We start from the raw sequence: 18,735 nt of genomic DNA, 5'->3' as shown, positions 1-18,735 counted from the left end.
TACTTAAGCAGTAAAGTGAATGAACTTCATAGACTATTCCATTACCAGTAGCAAGATATGTCAAACTATTTAGTTAGAAAAAGCCACCAGGACTAACTCAGATGAAACTGAACACTCATTAAATTGTTTAATTACTGAAAGATGAGCACATTAATTTAACTTGCTCTTTTCCCTGCTCCTTTGCAAACACTAAAACTGCTTCTATGTAACTGATGATAATCTCATGGTTTTCCAGGACAATTAAGTTTCATTACTTCTAAAAATGACAATCAAAATTAAATACAAAGCACTTACATACAGCCACAAAACCCAGCAATGCACTTAGAGATGGCTCATGTAACTAGGAAAATCACCTAGGTTTTTCAAACCAAATTACATCACCAAGATAAAAATAAACTATTAAGAACTCCATTCTATTGGTAGAAATAAAAATCACAAACTGCAAATGAGCTCTGAGATTATTTCTGTCATACCTGCAACACTGTATTTTTATGCATCTGTTCAAGAAGGTTTGAGATGATGTATTTTTATAAAATAGGCTGTTACCACTTACAGCATTTAAAAGGAAAAAAATAGCTCTATGCACGACAGCGACTCCCATTGTTTCGATGGAAAAAAATCTAACTAAAGTTCGTAAGAAATCATTCTGGTCACTAAAGTAGACTAAATCAGGATGGAATCTATTAGATGAATGTCGCATCACCTATAAGCTCTGTAATTACATCACAACACAATTGCTTCATATTCTCTCAGCTATGTACAAGAACACACACTTGGGCATTCTGCTGGCTTCCTGTTTCAGGATATTCTAAACAGCCGTATGTGTACAATGTCTTGGAATTCCCAAGTGTGTTGATCCAGGCTTTGTTGTTAGTCAGTACGAACAGACACACAGTGGAAGTGAGTGACAGAAATTCTAGAGCCTCCAGCAGCATCTGTACCTACCCTGTTCGTTGTTCCCTCCATTTAACAGAAGTTCATCATTCTGTCTTTTCATTTCTGTTATATACTTAAAGGCCTGATCCAGGATCATGTTCTTGCTCTTTAAAAGAAAACATGTAGATAAAATTAGGAGAAAAGTCTATAGTTGGTAGACCCATTGATGCTACTGACCCCAATGCCATGGGCTTTTACAGAATAACATTTTTGTTGCTGGAGCTGACATTTTCCAATGCCCAAAGCTAGCTACTAAGGCCACGGAACCCAAACAGCAAGCATCATTTCTTGCTGAACAGCCTAAAATTTGTGTTCACAAACAAACATATACATCATATGAAATTTCCACGATACTGCCTTGGAGATATTTTCTTAGGAAAGAAACAAACAAGGAACAATTATCCAGGGAGGTGTATGCATAACTTTGAAAGTAATATACTGGAGAATATGGTAAGAGAAAATATGCCATAACCCCTTCACCATCTTCCTTTTATGAAACTATGCTTACTCTGCCTGCAAAACCTCTTGTTCACTTCTTAACTGCTAAAAGGAATTCTATTACAAATAATTTTTAAATACTCGTAACTAGTAAGATTTTTGAGCATATTAATTCAGACAGTTTTGCCTTCATCCGAAGACAAATAGCAAAATAACTATACTTCCTTGCACAAGGAAATGCACAAGCATTTTACAGGAAACTTGTACACACCTCTGAATGGACACCCACCTGCTTAAGTGCTGGAGAGCAGGGAATGAGTTCTCCGATTCTGTTTATCCCAGCATTAATCTTCTTCTTTCGATGTCTTTCCACTAAGCAAAAACAATATGTGCTGTGTCATCTGGTTGGGCAAGTCACCACAACAGCAGCATAACTAGTACCAGTGTAAGGACTCATAAATACATCATTTCCTGATATACTGGAACCCTCAGTAACTTGAGAGTGGAAAAAATTCCTCTAAAGTAAACCTCAGTTATTGAATGGAGAGCTGTAACATAAGCAGCAATACCTTTAAAAGGTGCAGATGTTTTGGACCCCTTTGTGCAAAGGAAGAGTTACTACATCTCAAAATTCAGGTTTTGATAATGCTTTCTAACTGAGTTTTATGGCACTCGGCCTGAGGGAGGCAACTCCTGCAACATACAGCCAGTACATACAGTCAGTATGTGTTCTGAATTTCTTGGATGCCAACATCCAGGTGGGTGCCTCAGGGACAGGCTACAGGAATATTTCTAACAGGGAACCCCTGAAGCCCTCAGGTCGGGTATCTGTCTCTGTTTTAAGAGAGATGGGCATTATTGTCTGAATGCTGTGCGTTTATTTTCCTTTAGAATTAAACACAACTGAAATAGTTTAATTCTCAGTTTACTAGCATTGGAAAGCCAATGGGATGGTCTTGCTTTCATACTTGGGTGTGCTACTGCAACCTTGTACTATGGAAAACAGCAAACAATCAAGAAGCCCTTCTGCACAGATATTCTATGCAAGAACACAGAAAGGTGTTTGGTAGGGTGGGGTTTTAAGTGAAGTAAACTCCTCCAGAGGAACCTTCTCTACGCAATATCTGTTTTACTAGTTCAAAGCATCAGTGCTTATTTCCAGACCAAACAACAAAGCATAATGTTCCTACCTGCATTATGTGTTTCCCGGTTTTTCTTTCTGTGAAACACAAAGAGAAAACAGTGATGTGAAACAGAAAGGGAAAAAAAAAAAAAATCTGCACACAAACAAATATTACTCTTCTTATTTTCTTTACAGCTAAAAATATTAAATATTATATTCTGCTCTGTGAATAAGAATGTAGTGGAAGTCACGCTCACAAGGACAGGTCTTAGACATTAGTATTAAATAGTTTCTAACAATAATTCATGGAAAGACCCAGGTGCCCTTTGATTCCCACTACCAATACAGAATACAAAAAACCCCACTATTTAACGACGTAAGAAAGAGTCACAAAATCCATGAAGATTGAAAAAAACCCCATAGGACAGATCAACGTTCTCTCCAAGCTTTTCTTATCATAAATCAGATCCTACATGGCCACCTAGCATAGGATGAACGCTCTATTTAACCAGGGACTGAAGGATTCCTCTACCAATCAGATATTAGATCAACGTGCTACTACAAAGGAAGAAAGATCTGGAAAAGTTGTAACGGCCCTGGTCAACCCTCAGAACTTCTTATCAATACCCCATTGCCAAACCTTTAGCTAGAAACTTCACACCTGTGACATGACCACAGAGTACAGAAGCACAACTCACCGATGTTGCTTCTTGGTAGGTGTCTCATTCTCTGTCATCTCTGGCATGGTTTCGGAGAAGAGAGCCTGAAGAAAATTGGGGAACGAATTAACAACTGTACTCTTCTGAATCCTAAGCACATGGCATTTGTTATATCATTTTGCCTTTGACCACAAGGACAGGTCCATACTTTAGTGTACGCACAGGTCCATCACCTTGATGTAGAGCAGTTAGTCATGCGAGTATTAACTCACATGTGAGTACTCATGTGAGTAGCTTTGTGAACCTGCCCTGCTGTCTATGATGAACTGGTTTGCATTTCCTCAATTTAAATATCAAACCAATTATAATCACAACTACTTTAAGGAAGCAAGAAGGAAAATTACAGTGTATGATTGGTTTTTGAATGGGAGTAAATACAGCTGAACTCTGTTCCATCAGCCTTTCTTAGCTGAACATGCATTCAATTCCCAGCTCTAAATAAAACACAAATGCTAAGCAAAATACAAGCTACAATGAGAACATTTTATTAAATACAAATTTAGAGTGCTATTAATGTAGCAAATTACAAAACCTACTTACTATTGAATAATGTACAACTTAAAATGGCCAAAAGTGACACCCTACGTTCTCAGGTATATAAAATCAGTTAAAGTTATGAAATAAAGTTATACATAACAGCCTCAGCTTGAACACATCAGAAGTCTGTATTTCAACAAACAAAAACATGAAAAAATAAACAAAAGATGAGATTAAGTCAATGATGGTCGAACATGTATCTACCAGAGGAATTCATTTCATAGAGCAAGTAACATGAAGTATATTGTAGATTACAATATGAAAAAACCCAAAAATCTGCTTTTTGATAACGCAGAGCTCTAATAACTGTTTCTGCTTGTTCTCTCACCAACCAACCTGTTACTGCAACTCCTCCCATGGGCCCTCAGACTCCTCGTGGCTTCACCTCTCCCTGGCTCCTCCTAGAAAGCTCATCATCATCTTTTAACAGGCTTCGTATCTTTAGGGTGTTTGTTTGTACTGGAAGGAAGTGGGGGTGGGTTTTAATACAACTTTCAAACCCAAGCAGTTCATAATGTAAACTGAACCAACCGTTACTGACACTGACATCAAAAACACCCCCAAAAAACATATTTATGAACCAGAAAGCCAGCCACCTATAGAGAGAGCTACCAAAGCACTGAAGCACACACTTTGGAAAGGGCTCTGCGCACACACTTGCATGCATGTGTGTGTAAAGTTAACAGAAGTGATTTGTATTGTACCAGAACAGAACTCGAGTGCTGTTCTCCAGTCTAAAATGTAGTGCTCTTGTTCAGTAAAGATTAACTGGGGAGAAACATTAGGACTGATGCTGTTTACCACTCAATCCCTTCTTTAAGTGCTTCTTCTATTCCTGCGAAGACACAGGAAATGTTGGCAAACCTTAAAGTAAAGCAAACAGGTGACAGCCTGCAAATAGATCCAGCTTGGGGAACTGAAAGTGCCTGAAGTTTTCAGGAGCATAATTCAACTCCTCCACCTACACATCAGTGTTCACACCACCATAAAATTAGCCGCAATCCTCCCTGAGATGAGTTACAGCATTACACCACTCCACTGGGTGTTACAAATAGCCTATCTGAAACACAATCACCATAGACATTGCCCATCAATGGGAGTGCATCATTTTCTACTTGTATTTCACCACAGGTTTGCTTTCTCCATTCTCACTGACCATGCTCCGACAGAGCTAACACTCTTTGAGAGAAAGTAGTGGTGCAACTTCAGCACTTTTATTCACTCACTCTCTTTTAAATTACCTTGTGTTACTTTATCTTAAAACCAAGATTTCTTCTCCTTTAAATCCATTTAGCTTAATTCACTATTTTATTTTTGTTTATACACAATCAGACTAGTCCAGTCAGGACCTCAGGTCCTCCAAGTTAATGAAAATTCACAACTCTGAAAGCCAGGAAAGCCAGTTTCCTGCCCAAGCCATCTGTAACTGATCCCTCCTGTGCATAACTGGCAATGGTCAGTAGTACTTACTTATTCTAGCTGCATTCATTGTATCAGGTGATGATGGAGAGTCTAGCTGGGAGAGTTTAGCAGGTGTGCAATTCTGATTACTTAAAAAGTAAATCTGGTTAGAGCCCAGCCATCTTTCATGCTGTTGGCAACCAGAGATGTTCACACATACACTGACAGACTGCGGTCTCTCACCTCGTTTCAGTTGTGTCAAAGCAGCCCAGCAGAATCTATATCCATTAAAGCTACCAGCAAAGACACGAGAAGCAGACCAGCTACCCACTAATGCTACACTCTTGTGTATCGATCATTAAGACAATACCTTGTGTATCAGATAAAATAGCTATTCAAGGGGCAAAGGGGGCCATTTAATTTAGTGTACACAGTACTGTTTCTGTTCAGTGAGGTAAGGATGTGCGCACAGAGTATGTGGACATAGTTCTTGTACAGCAAAGTTCACAAACATTACACTCAGAAAAAGGAACATGCTGGATTGCATCGTGTGGCAGTCATGTACCCTGTTTCTTGACTTGTCTGCACCATCTGTAAGGAAAGAGTTGATGTATCTGTTACAGAGCACTACTAGACCATGGCAAGTATGCTGGAAATCAGAGCAAAAAGATGGAAGAGGTCTTGGTTTTGGTGAATTTAGCATTTTTAAAAGACTAATGTATTCACCAAGCAACCATGCTTTTTTAATCTTGCAAATTTATACAACTTCAGAACCAAATTACAGTGTATTTAATATAGAAAGCATTAACATGAATTTAGGTGGCCAGCTACTATGCAGGGCAACAGAGAACGCAGAACTGTGTGAAGGTAAAGGGTGTAAAAAAGCACCCACCCACAATTACTCTCCCCAAAACAGACACAGCTGTCCTGACTCCATCTACTCTCCCAACACACAGTCCAGATCATGCCCACAACCACGTCCTCCCCGTGCCGCAAGTCAGAGCACACATTTCTCTCTAACAACACAGTCTCCCCATACTCCGATATTCAAACTTCTTCTGCCGAGGGTACATATCCAATCGGCAAAATTCTTACTCCTAATAGGAGCATCTCTATCTCTCAAAGTTATGATCTATGCAATTTTCCACTGCCCTATTTCTTCCTGTTGAGCAGAAGCCTTAAATGATTCAGCAATATATCGTACATAGTATTTGGGAAGATCGGCAAGGCCTTAGTGTTAACTTGGGCTGAAATTTATTAACACAGCTTCTAACCATTTTTTGATCCGAGGAAATGGAAAGAACCCTAATTTCTTCCTTCCTCCTTTGCCCTTCTTTTAAATTACGTCAATGAGCTGCTTCTGAGCGATGCCATTCCCTGCACATTTTAAGCCAGATGCCACCACATGCGGAGTGTGTAAGCCTCACAAACATAAACAACTTTAAATGTGTGTTTGATACGCTTCAGTTCCACTGGGATCTACAGCCCATTTCACACAGAAGACAGGGCACAGGAATGCAATGAATACTACTCTAACTTCACCCCAATGTAGAATTACTTTAAGTCAAATTTATCACAGTTTACCATTCAACCAATGTTTCCCCAAAAGTTTCAAAGCAGGTTTGTGCCACTGATAAGAAAAATCAAGGCTGTACACGTTATCTCATTAACCCAGTGTATTTCAAGTGCTGATTTTCTATCTGAAAAGAGGTGGTTAAGTTTGTTAAACAGCACTTGTATACAACTCTGGTGTTTCCACTGAGAGATTGTACCCTAAGAAACATGGTGAACTGAAGGTTTTTTTCCTATTCTTATTCTCTAAGGACAAAAACCTGCCCGGGTGGAGACTTCTGTGGGCTCACAAATAATGTTTATACTGTCTCCATTTCTTCCTCTTAGCTGTTGTATCACTAAAGCACTGACAATGGGTTTATCTTTACTTCGTCATGGAGAGATTCCTTCACTGATTCTCTAAAGCAGAACATATGTATTTGCTTTACAAACTCGGGGCAAATGTATTTTAAGTTTACTCACATTAAATACTCTCACTTGACTCAGCTGAGCATCTTTTGCAGAGAGAATGTACCAAATTTCGAATTCTTTAGCCAGATGAACAAGAAACAACACAACATTCATATTTATTCAGTACTAAGGTTCCCTCAAGCTTTAATATTGTTTGTAGCTCTTACAGTGTCAACCTGAAATACAAATTCATATGCAGTGTCATCCCTAGAAATGAAAAGGTATTTTGTGTTCTGGAGATTTAAGTTGAACACAATCTAATATCCTCTATAGTTCGGAAAAAGTAGAGTAGAAAACTCAAAACCAAGCTGGTTGGAAGGGTCTTCTTGTCTACCACCCATCTTTGCAGGTATTACTCAGCAACTTATTTTATGAAATCTTTTCTTCAAAACATAAACAACAAATAACAGATGGAAAAAAAATTCACTACTTTTAGAATTTACTTCTTTTGGTTGCACTATCTAAACTCAAATAGCTTGGTTTGGGGTTTTTTTGGTGTTTTTTTTTCTCACTTAAAGCAATAAAGTTTCAGTAAGACTATTGTATAAGAACATAAAACAGTTTGGGTTGGAAGGGACCTAAAGCTTATCCAGTTCCAACCCCCTGCCATGGGCAGGGACACCTTCCACTAGAGCAGGTTGCTCCAAGCCCCATCCAACTTGGCCTTAAACACTGCCAGGGATGGGGCAGCCACAGCTTCTCTGGGCACCCTGTGCCAGCGCCTCAGCACCCTCACAGGGAAGAGCTTCTTCCTGACATCTAACCTGAACTTCCCCTGTTTCAGTTTGAACCCATCACCCCTTGTCCTATCGCTACAGTTCCTGATGAAGAGTCCCTCTCCAGCATCCTTGTAGGCTCCTTCAGACACTGGAAGCTGCTCTGAGGTCTCCACGCAGCTTCTCTTCTCCAGGATGAATAGCCCCAACTTTCTCAGCCTGCTGTGTAAGATCTTGAGGAGGTATCAAGTGATTCTTCAATAGCTACACTAGACACACAGACACACACTAAACTGGCTTGCTGCTCTCTCCTGAGAGCCCTAACTAACAAGCAGTGCAAAATACCCTAGAACTGAAACGTGCAGGACATCCAGAGAATTTATATGTCAGGGGGTTTAATTAATCTTTTTAGGTGTAAGTCGTTAAGTTACAAAGGATTATACAGTCAAGTTCTTGAATACCTTATAGGCTTGGGGTTTGAGAAATCTGACACAAACTAAGAACTTGCCAAGGATTCATGATACAGGAAGCAATACTGCATGGGTCTTCACTACAAAGCTCATTTACAACATGCAGAAGAGATCCATCCTGAGATTTGGTTACAAACACAGACCTTCCAAAGTAAAGGATTTCCCTAGGAATTTTAATGGGGCTAAAGGCAAAAACGGCTGAGGTAGAAGGCACCATAAAAGAATATTTCAGTTTTAAGGTACTCACCAATCAAACTTACTCCCCAACTCCACTGTTAAGACACATAATTTCCAAGCACATGGACTTTACAAGAACTAGTGAAACTTCCCATCAACTTCGAGAATTGTGGAAACTGGGAACTCTATGAAAGCACTTCCAAAGCACCTGTCCAGTCAGCGTATTGCCATGTCCTTCAGAAAAGGCCAGCACATGATTCCAGCAGTGGTGCTTTCACTATTACTAGCGGTAATGAAATTTAAGCACATGCTCTGCCCCCCAACTCAATAAAATCAAACAAAACCCCCAGAAATCTGCAATGTACATTTCATTCCAGGCTCCTTTCCAAAGGTTTTAGGGGACAGAAGGGGGCTCAATTCTCCTTCACAATCTTAATGCTATTTCACACTTTTGCTCTTCAGAGTTTCTTGTCTATAAAGTGGGCCCGCTGGGCAATTGCTTCAGTTCCAGGAATAAAGGACTCGTGATCTGGATGTCTGACAGTTTTGAATAACACTGGAAGGGATAAAGTTGCAAACTATTTCAATAAGGTTTAACAGAGAGGTCCAAACTAAAGATATCTGAGCCCAGCTGACCAGGGAAAGTGGGCACACTTTCTTAACACTCCCAAAGAGGAAATTTAACAGGAAGATCAATGTATGTTAGACACCAGAAAATGGAACCATTAGGAACCATATCCATTGGAAACCTGGATTCATTAATTCCACCACTTTCAGAACTACTTATTTAGCTTAGGAGAATTAACGTACATGAGCCATCCAGGAGTAAATCAGTAGCTCTGAAAGCACTAGAAAAAGCAAATAAGACTATTGGAGAAATTTAGCACTGACAATGGAGCAGAAACTAAAACCAGATTTCCAAGTTACTACTTTGCAGAGGTCTGAAAAGAATGAACAATGGGAAGGGACAGACTGATACCATGATCCTGCAAGTTTTACTTCATTAGAAGATCATTCCATAACATCAAAATGCCTTACCTCCATCTTCTTTTCTTTCTGTAATTGTCTGAAATCACCTCCTTATTGCCACCTGACACTGACTTTGCAAGAATATCTTAAAGTCAAGCTTGAAGTGGGAGATCTCCATTGTGTTCCTTTGCAAGGGACAGCTTATACAGTTAATTTTTCCAAGCTAAGAAACACAGGGTCTTCCCATCCCCGCCCAGAGTAAACCAGAAAAACCACAGACAAAGTGAGTGAGATAGACTGGAAAGTCTCTTGAGACAGTTAAAGGTGGGACTCTCTATAGTTGCCAGCCACAGCAAGTATAAAACATGACCTCGACAGACACCACCGCTTCACATAAAGGCAATACCTAATGCTCCAAATTATCAGCTCTAGAGACTGAGCATCACTTCTGGTCACAGACTTCAACAAAAACAAACCCAAGAAGCCCTCAAATGCCCCTCACTTTCATTTAAATGGACACAGACACCAGCTAAGTACCTGACAGCTGCCTCCAACAGAAGCTTTGAACTTGAGCCATGGAGACCAAGACAGAAGGATGGGTGTGCAGGTGTTAACGGGCACCATTGGTTAGAAGCTCAAAGGCAGAGCTGCAGCCCTCAGCTAACACTGCAGAGCAAGGAAACTGCAACTGAGAAGTACGGAGCACGTGCAAGCTGACTGAACACACTATATTTACACTATATTGGGTTAGTACCACACCAAATAGATATTATCCTCTTTTTTTTTTTTTTCCAAGTTTGGATACAAATGGTAACTGCTGCAGTTGCAGCTAAAGACAGTGATGACAGACCAAGGGGCATGTAGGCCAAATGTGACTACAGCACTATAAATACTGATGGTTTTTAGTTTTATGCACTCTTCTGAGAGTTTCTTAGGTTCTGAAGTATGTTATGGTGTTACAGAATCACAGAACGGTTGAGGTTGGAAGGGACCTCTGGAGGTGATCCTTCCCCTGGCTCAAGCTAGGCCACCTACAGCCAGTTGCCCAAGACCACATCCAGACAGCCTTTGAGTATGTCCAAGGATGGAGACTTCACAACCTCCCTGCACAATCTGCTCTAGTGCTTGGTCACCCTCACAGTAAGAAAGTGTTTCTTGAAGATCAGATGGAGCCTCCTGCATTCCAGTTTGTGCCTGTCGCTTCTGGTCTTGTCACTGGGCACCACTAGAAAGAGCCCGGCTCCCTCCTCCTTGCACCATCCCTTCAGGTGTTTATACACACTGAGGAGATTCCCCTGAGCCTTCTCTTCTACAGGCTGAACAGTCCCAGCTCCCTCAGCCTCTCCTGGGATGAGATAAGGTCTAGTATCTTAATTAGTCATCTTTCTGGCTCTTCATTAGACTCTCTCCAGCATGCCCGTGTCTCTCTCATACTGGAGAGCCCAGAACTGGCTACAGGACTGCAGGTGTAGTCTCACCAGTGCTGAGGACAGTGGAAGGATCACCTCCCTTGACCTGGCAATATTTTGTCTAATTTGCTGACTTTGTGCCACTGATCACCACCCTCTGGGTATGGCCATTCGACCTGTTCTCAATCTAACTCTCCTTATGCTGAGATGTAAGATACAGGGTTCTGAAAGGCAATGAACAGTTGCAACCTGATGCACTACAAAAATGAATTTTTTTGCTTGTATTATTTTATCAAATCTCAATGCTAACAGAGTCAATGAGTTATACTGCAACATATGTGACACTAGTTACCTTTCTTTAGTTAACAAACTGCCCTTATAGCAATAATAAGAAACCCAGTAAGATGGCTACTCTTCCCTACTGTCCTACCCACTCCAAAATAATGTTAAATTAAGCTCTCCCCTACTTCACCAGCACTCACACAGGAAGCCAGACTAGAACATAGTTTCAGCTTAAAGTTGACTGCAAAAGGATCATAAAGGATCCTCCACTGCCAAACAAATACACTGGAAACGCTTATGTTGGTACAAGGCTGCTTCTCACACTGGCAGCACTGGCTTAAAGTCTGTGTAACTATGACCTAAGATGATGCCAAAACTAGATAAACTTCTTCAAGCAAGTCTCAGAACTTACAACAAGCAAGAGACTCCCATAGAAGAATCAAGCATTTAAACTACAGATACATAATATTTAAACAGCATCTCTGAAAATTATGGATCCTCCAACAGTGAAAAATGAAATGGTGTTCCTTCTCTTGTTGATGATTCGGAGTTGCTCAGTGTTGGGTTAGCACCATTTTATTGCTGCAGTAAGTGGTAAGCAGAGCTGTAGTATGAAGCAAAAGGCAACTTCCAGCCCATCCAAGATTTGTGTTCAATTTCTACCTAATAATTTCACTGATGCATGAAAGCAGAGTCCAACTTCAAAGGTTGAAGGCTGGCATGAATTAAGTGCCCCTTAAGCCAACAAGTCATTCCAGAGTGTAGATGCAGGCAAACACCCCAAAGGGGCGTTATTTTCGCTTTAAACTTCAGTTACTTGAAGAAGAAACCAAACTTTTCAAATTGAGCTCTCCTCTTCCCATACACACTGCTTTTAACAGTGTCATCAGCCTAAAGAGCAATGTTTTTGGTAATTCTCTCATGATGCTGCCCACCACGCCAATGACTTTCAGATCACAAGACCTGTATTTAGGGCTAGAAGTTAAGAGATCCATACTCTAGTCATTCCAGCCTCTCTAGAGATGGACCACAGAGAACTCATTTTGCTATCAGAGTACCGGCATGACTGAAATGTGCACTGATCTCATTTCATGTTCTTCCATTTTGGTCACTTAATCTGACAGAAGCTCAGGTAACTGGGTGAGAGAGGCACTTGTTAACAGGAAACATGAAATGTTTTTAACAGGCTGCTACTTCCTTCTTACGTGAACACAATGGCACACAGCGTGGCTGATGTAAAAGACTGCTATCGTATGTCATGGTTGCAAAAGTAACTCATTCACCTTAAAAGACCAATGCCATAGCTTTTCATACAAGACAAATGTGGTTTACACACAATTTGTCAATCCTCTGCACCAGCAGAATCACTTTCGTGCCTACTCAGAGCATGACAATAGCGCTACACTTGTAAGGTCAAACCAAAGTACACTTTGGACACATGATGTGCACATAGAAAAGCTGGAATTGTATTTTAACCAGCATGTTAACCAGTAACCAGTTAGCATTATATAAACTGGGCACTACACAACATCAAGGAGTTGTAACCTTTACATGTTTTCCTACAATCTGAAACAAAGCAAGCCCTACAGCTCAACCATTCTATCTGAGATGTTTTCACTCGACTTTCCAGAACACACACACACATACAACTCACATTATGATTGACACCCTTCAGAATAGTAAATGCACTCCTGAGGGACTTAACTTGAATAAAGGAGTCATGAATGTGACTGAGATGAAGAATGCTAGCCCAGGAACTAAGTTACAAGGTGACTGGCAAAACTACGGATGAGCAGTCCATCAGTCTGGAGATAAGTACAACACTTCCTCAGAATCATAGAATCACAGAATGGTTTGGGTTGGAAAGGACCTTAAGATCATCTAGTTCCAACCCCCCTGCCATGGGCAGGGACGCCTCGCACTAAACCATGTGGTCCAAGGCTCTGTCCAACAAAGTAAGTAAGTAAGTAAGTAAGTAAGTAAGTAAAAAGCCTGAGGATTACCCCTGGACCCATTATGAAATGGTTAGGAACATTAAAGCTGTCAGATGCTATGCACACACACATTTTACATATCCATTTTCATTTAATCTCCTGGTTTGCACACACAGCTAGGCACATATCTCCATTGGTGTTTTATAATCAGGGACAATGTTCAGAACTGTTCTTTAAATGAAAACTGTCTCAGGTGAAACACTGCTGTGGTACTTACTCACTGTCCTTCAAAGTGGCACAGACTTCACAATGTTTTTTCCAAGTTCTTCCAGTGCAAACAGCTATGGTTCGTTGAGAATCCCTTCATATCAAATGCTATGCTACTTATACCTCCCCCCAGGCACATGTCATTTACAAAGTTATTTTTAAGACCATCTTGCATCCAAACACTTATTACAAAACCCCCAGCACTCCTGTACAACAAGTAAGCAACAGAATGGTTCTTGTCAAACCCAGCATGTCCCAGCCCTTGACTTCCTTATGTCTTTCTTTCTTTCTTTCTTCCGCCCTGTACAGTACCCAGCTTCAATCCATGCTCTGTATTAATTCACATCCAAGCTGGATGTGACTGGTTACAGTGTCACACACCTTATACCAACACACTTTGCAGATTAAAAGCATGCTTGAATATTTGGAATGCACTCCTCCACATCTCTTTGTTGCCTAATTCGTTATACTTCAATATCTGGAAGCCAGAGGTGTTCTTATGATTTCAACATCCACGGGAGGAAAAACCCATCACCACCACCACAACCACCCACGTTGCTCTTTAATTCCTCCCTTTAGAGAAGTTGGAAGCACTCAAGAAAAACCAAGGTGAAAAGCAGCTGGAGTAGCTCAGACAGTGGTGTCAGCAGGACACGTTCACTGAACTTCTGCCTTCCTGTTCATAAGATGTCTTTGGAATTGGAATTTGACTAAACTTCAGCTACAAACAACAATCTGCAATGCACACAGCAGGCACGTGCCAGGCACACAGCAAAGCACCGCTTGAGTGGCACTCACTTCAGTCTGTCCCCAGCCAGCTCCTGGGGACACCACTTGGGAAACCAGGAATCAAAACAACAGAGCCACTATCAAGCACTTACATCCTGATTATCCCGTTGCAGCTGTCACACTCCTCCAGGATCCATCATCATTTTGCATCTACTCCATTAAAATCCTCCCATGTATCCACAATCTAAGGGAATAAGTAAGTCTCTAAGGGAATAAGTATCCAAATACTTCCAAGTTAGCAACATTCACCTGCTGCTTCACATAACCAATACGTTATTATCAATACATGCATCTTCAAATCACACTCACAACATGAGCATCTTCTAAGTTTATTTCCCATTCAGCGACAAATGTATTTTCAGTTGTCAAACCTATTTCACCCCAAAATGTACCTGTGGGTTATTATTATGGCACTAGTTAAGAGTCAAAAACAAAAATTCTAAATCCTTACAATAACAACCATTTCCTCATGGGAAGTTTCTTCCTTCCTATTTGTCTGATTACTGCACACAATTCATGAGTGACAAGCAACACTGCAGTTTGTAAAAGTGCTGTGTAACATTAATCATTGTAAGTAAGACTGTCTCGATGCATTGTATATGAAAAGCAAGGATAACATCACCACTTTCAAACCAAGCTGTTAGATCGCCATGAACTTCTGAATGCTTAATTGTGCAACCATTAAGTTATCTTTGCTAAAAGCATTTAATAATCATACGTCTGGGTGGAGGCTAATAGAAGGCCAAGCTATTATTATGTGAAAAGGCAGATAAAGATGTGTATTCTCTATGTAATTATGGCCAGTGACTCAACACATCACTATTCTCTTCTTCTTCACCTTATTTTTGCCTTTTCCGTACAAGCTTCCCCAGACAAAAGGCATAATGACTGAGGGGTGTATTCAGCCATGTGTTTGCTGATGGACTCGGTTCACCTGCGCTGTCTGTCACAAGGAGCTGGATTCCAGGTGCCTTGCCCTTAGCGTGAGCAAGAATTGCGATGTGCATTTGACAGATGTTGATTTCCATAAAACCAAAGACTCCCATCTCTAATACCTCTGCTGCTGACAGATTTGATTGAAACAGGCCAGAGAGCTCAAATCATTAGGTGGAGAAGGAACAGAGAGAGCTCATCCACAAGCCTTTCCTTAGGAGACCAAGCTGCAAACACCACCCAAACAGGAAAAGTTAGTTTGCCAAGGACAGAACTCTGCATAGAAAAGCTGGACTTTCACCCTGCACTCACAAGCTGACTGACTTCCAGACCGAGCTGTCACCCAGCAAGAGCACGCAGAGGTGATGCGCAGCACGTTCTGTACCCTGGCCTACGCTGACAAGATGTTGCGGTGGGGCAGCAGCGCCCACGTTTCGCTGCCTCCGAAGCGAACTTTCTGAATGAACCGCGGCTTCACGGTCACTTGTCTGTGATAGTCAAGATTCCAAACCCGCAAACGCTCCGCGCTCCGAACCCTCCCTCGTTACTTTCCCCGATGACACACACCGGCGTTTCCAGACCTTATTTCTCCACGCGGGGCCAACCCTCACGACACAAACAACAAAACTTCTCCGCAGCAAAAACCCGGCCGGCACCAGCATCACCGCGGCGGTGCCGGCGGGCGCACCCGAGAGGCAGCCGCCTCCCCGCCGGGGGCTCCCGCAGCCCCTACCGAGGCCGCCGCAGGCAGGCCGGGCGCAGCTGGGCCACACCGGGCAGACAAAGGGGCCACCGCGGCGGCCCGGGGCGAGAAGCGCGGGGAGCGACCCCCCAGCCCGACCGGCGGGCGAGGAGGCCCGAAGGCAGCTCCCGGAGGGGGTGCGTGAAGGCCCGCGGGCCTCGGTCGCCACGGCCGAAGCCCCGCAAAGGGTGGGGGCGCCCTCTTTTGCCAACCTCGTCCTCACGGGCAAACCGGGTGGAGAGGAGGGGCGGGCGGCGGCCCCCGGCAGCCCCGGCCCCCACAGCCCCGGCCCCGCTGCCGCGCCCCGCTCCTCCTCCTTCCCGTCCTACCTCCCCCGTCCCCGCTCACCAGGCTCCGCTCCGGGCGCAGGGCAGCGGGCGCACCCGGCGCTGGTAGCGGGGCTGGGCGGGCTGAGCAGCGGCGGCCCCACCGCGGGGACCATCCTCCGGTCCTGCCGCTGCCTCCGCGCCAGTCCCCCCTCCCGCGCAGCCCACCCTGCTGCTCGCACGCGCGGCACACGACAGCCAATCCGAGCTCAGGGACTGAGACCCGGAGGCCAATCAAAAAACGCGAGACGGGGGAAGGCGTCGCTCCGCCGCAGATGGGCGGGGCGGAACCGGGCGCGGACCACTCTCCACCAGGAAACATCGGCGGGGGCGGCCCAATCAAAGACCAGAGAGGTTGAGATTGGGCGTGAGAACCGTCAACAAGTTAAGGTGGCCGAAACAGGAACTGCTGAAGACTGGCACCCTCAGCTGACCAATGAGGAGAGCGGGACGGGGAGCACGCAGGGGCGATAGGCGGGCACGAGCCCTTAAAGGGGCAGCGCCGGCGTTCTTTGCCAGCACCGGGTCCGTAAGTCAGGTGCTCCAGTGCCACACCGCGCTGGGGTTTTAGTTGAGGCAATGAAACCCTTCATCCGCCTTCCGCGGTGAATTAAATCTGACCGGAAAGTGTTGTTTTGTCCTCTAAATTAGAGACTTAATCATCACCAACTCTCCACTCTCTCCTGCTAACACCCAATTCAATCACCGGTCACAATAAGACACAGCTTTTCGCTTCCAGCCCACAGTTGTTTCCTTCCACGGCGTTCTGGAACTCTTTTCCAATGTGCTTTACAAGTACAAACTGTATTTCACACGTACATCGTATCTCTGCTCACCTGGGAGTTGCAAAAGGCTCTTCTTTCTGCCTGAAAAGGCAGAGCTGTGATGTTTAGGCTTTATGGAAAACCATAGATGCCTTTCTCCAGAAAGCATCCTGTATCCATCCACCTTCCTAAAATATTATAATGATATAGAGCAGAGTTTTGACATGATATGACCAAACTGGAAGTGAAATCTGAAATACCTGTGCTCCATCGGTTTATTCCAATATAAACTGAGTCACTTCCTTCCTCCCTGTAAAAGGGCAATGTACTTTTTCAGTGAAGATTTCGGGTGAAATCACATGTAACAGGAAATTGTTGACTCTGAGCTGCCTGTTTCTGGCAGGGAATATAAACTAGCAATTATATGGCAAAATGCTGAAACACAGCAACAACATACAAACCACCTCCAAAGCAAAAAGCTTTTGCACAAGTATCTAGAAGAACTTAGGGTGATGCGATGATTTTTTTAGTGTGACAGGGGAAGAGTTTCAACTCTATTTTAGATAGTCTTAACCAAGACAAACTCAAGTACATTTTTTTGCATGAAGACATAATACTTGGCTGCAGTGCAAGTTTGGATTCAATAGTTTAGTGAACAGGAATGGCCTCAATCTGCATGATGTGATACAGCAGCTGATAGAAGGGCAATCAGAAGACAAGTCAGTGCATCTTTCTCCAGGTGCAGGAGTTTCTTGCACTATGGGCCATATACATGAAAGAGAGCAGCACAGAGAGCTTTGGCTGATGTTGCCACAATGCCTTCAGGCAAAATGGTAGTAAAAGCGTATGCTCTGAAGCACTAAGGGAGGAGGAAAGAGGGCAGGATAAAAAGAGGGACAGAGGAACCTTTCCATCTTCTGGTTTATCTGATGCTTCCTTAGGGGCAAGAGAAAAGGACGTAAGGCAACAGTCGTGTCCTATACAAAGCACCTGCACTAGATGGGTTGAATAGATTTGGAGAACCCCTATGAGAAGTAGTATTGCCAGAAACAGATGACAACACTCAGCTGACAAACTGGTTTGATAAGATATTCAAAAGAATTCACATAAGAGCTTTTGGACAGGGATTTTAAAGCAATCTAAGCTACTGCAGGATCAGAGGATAGTATCCCACAGGGATAGAGAACTGATTAGAAGACAGAAATCATAAGGCGTAGAATAGAAGATCAGCTTTCACCCTAGTGAGAGGTTAGCAGTGGAGTCAAAAATTTATGCTGGGGTCATACTCCTCAACACCATTTTCAAAAGGAAGAACAAGATGAAAATTTACCCAAGGCAGTAAGAATAAGGAATGACTGGGCACTGTAACAGCAAATTATATCCAGCACAGGTAAATAGGGTGATGTACACACTGGGGGAAAACCAACAATCCCAATTTTTCATGTGAAGTGAATGACTTGACTTACCACCTATCACTAGATCCCAGCATTGGTACTGTTCTTTAAATCATCATCTCAGTAACAACAAAGCAAGCAGCAAACTGTTCTAACTGAGAGATAATAGTGCACTGTAAGTCATTACAAGGACACAGTACATACCCAATACAGGAAGGGCAATGGAACTGCCTGTAGAACCAGCACAGCTTTGGGAAAGGGCAACACAAATGATCAGGGGTATCTGCTGGTTTCCCTCTACAGGAGAAGCCTGTCTAACAGTGTACAGGCTGTTAGAGAGGTGACTGGGATGACGGTGGAGAGGGAAAGAACCATGACAGAGATCAA

At 42.9% G+C, this 18,735-nt stretch overlaps 1 protein-coding gene across 1 annotated transcript in view; it reads right to left on the bottom strand.

Moving 5' to 3' along the window:
- The window catches only part of USF3 (upstream transcription factor family member 3), a 30,459-nt gene extending 14,100 nt beyond the window's left edge, over positions 1–16,359 (bottom strand). Inside the window, 5 exon segments of the mRNA XM_030471960.1 lie at positions 946–1,042; positions 1,664–1,746; positions 2,565–2,593; positions 3,196–3,260; positions 16,259–16,359. Coding sequence (XP_030327820.1) covers positions 946–1,042; positions 1,664–1,746; positions 2,565–2,593; positions 3,196–3,260; positions 16,259–16,306 — 322 coding nt within the window. The 5' untranslated portion in view covers positions 16,307–16,359.
- Between the last annotated feature and the right edge of the window lie 2,376 nt (positions 16,360–18,735).

The sequence above is a fragment of the Strigops habroptila genome, chromosome 2 (genome assembly GCF_004027225.2).
Source record: "Strigops habroptila isolate Jane chromosome 2, bStrHab1.2.pri, whole genome shotgun sequence".
NCBI classification, from domain to species: Eukaryota; Metazoa; Chordata; class Aves; order Psittaciformes; family Psittacidae; genus Strigops; species Strigops habroptila.
This window is presented reverse-complemented; position numbering and strand designations above follow the sequence as displayed.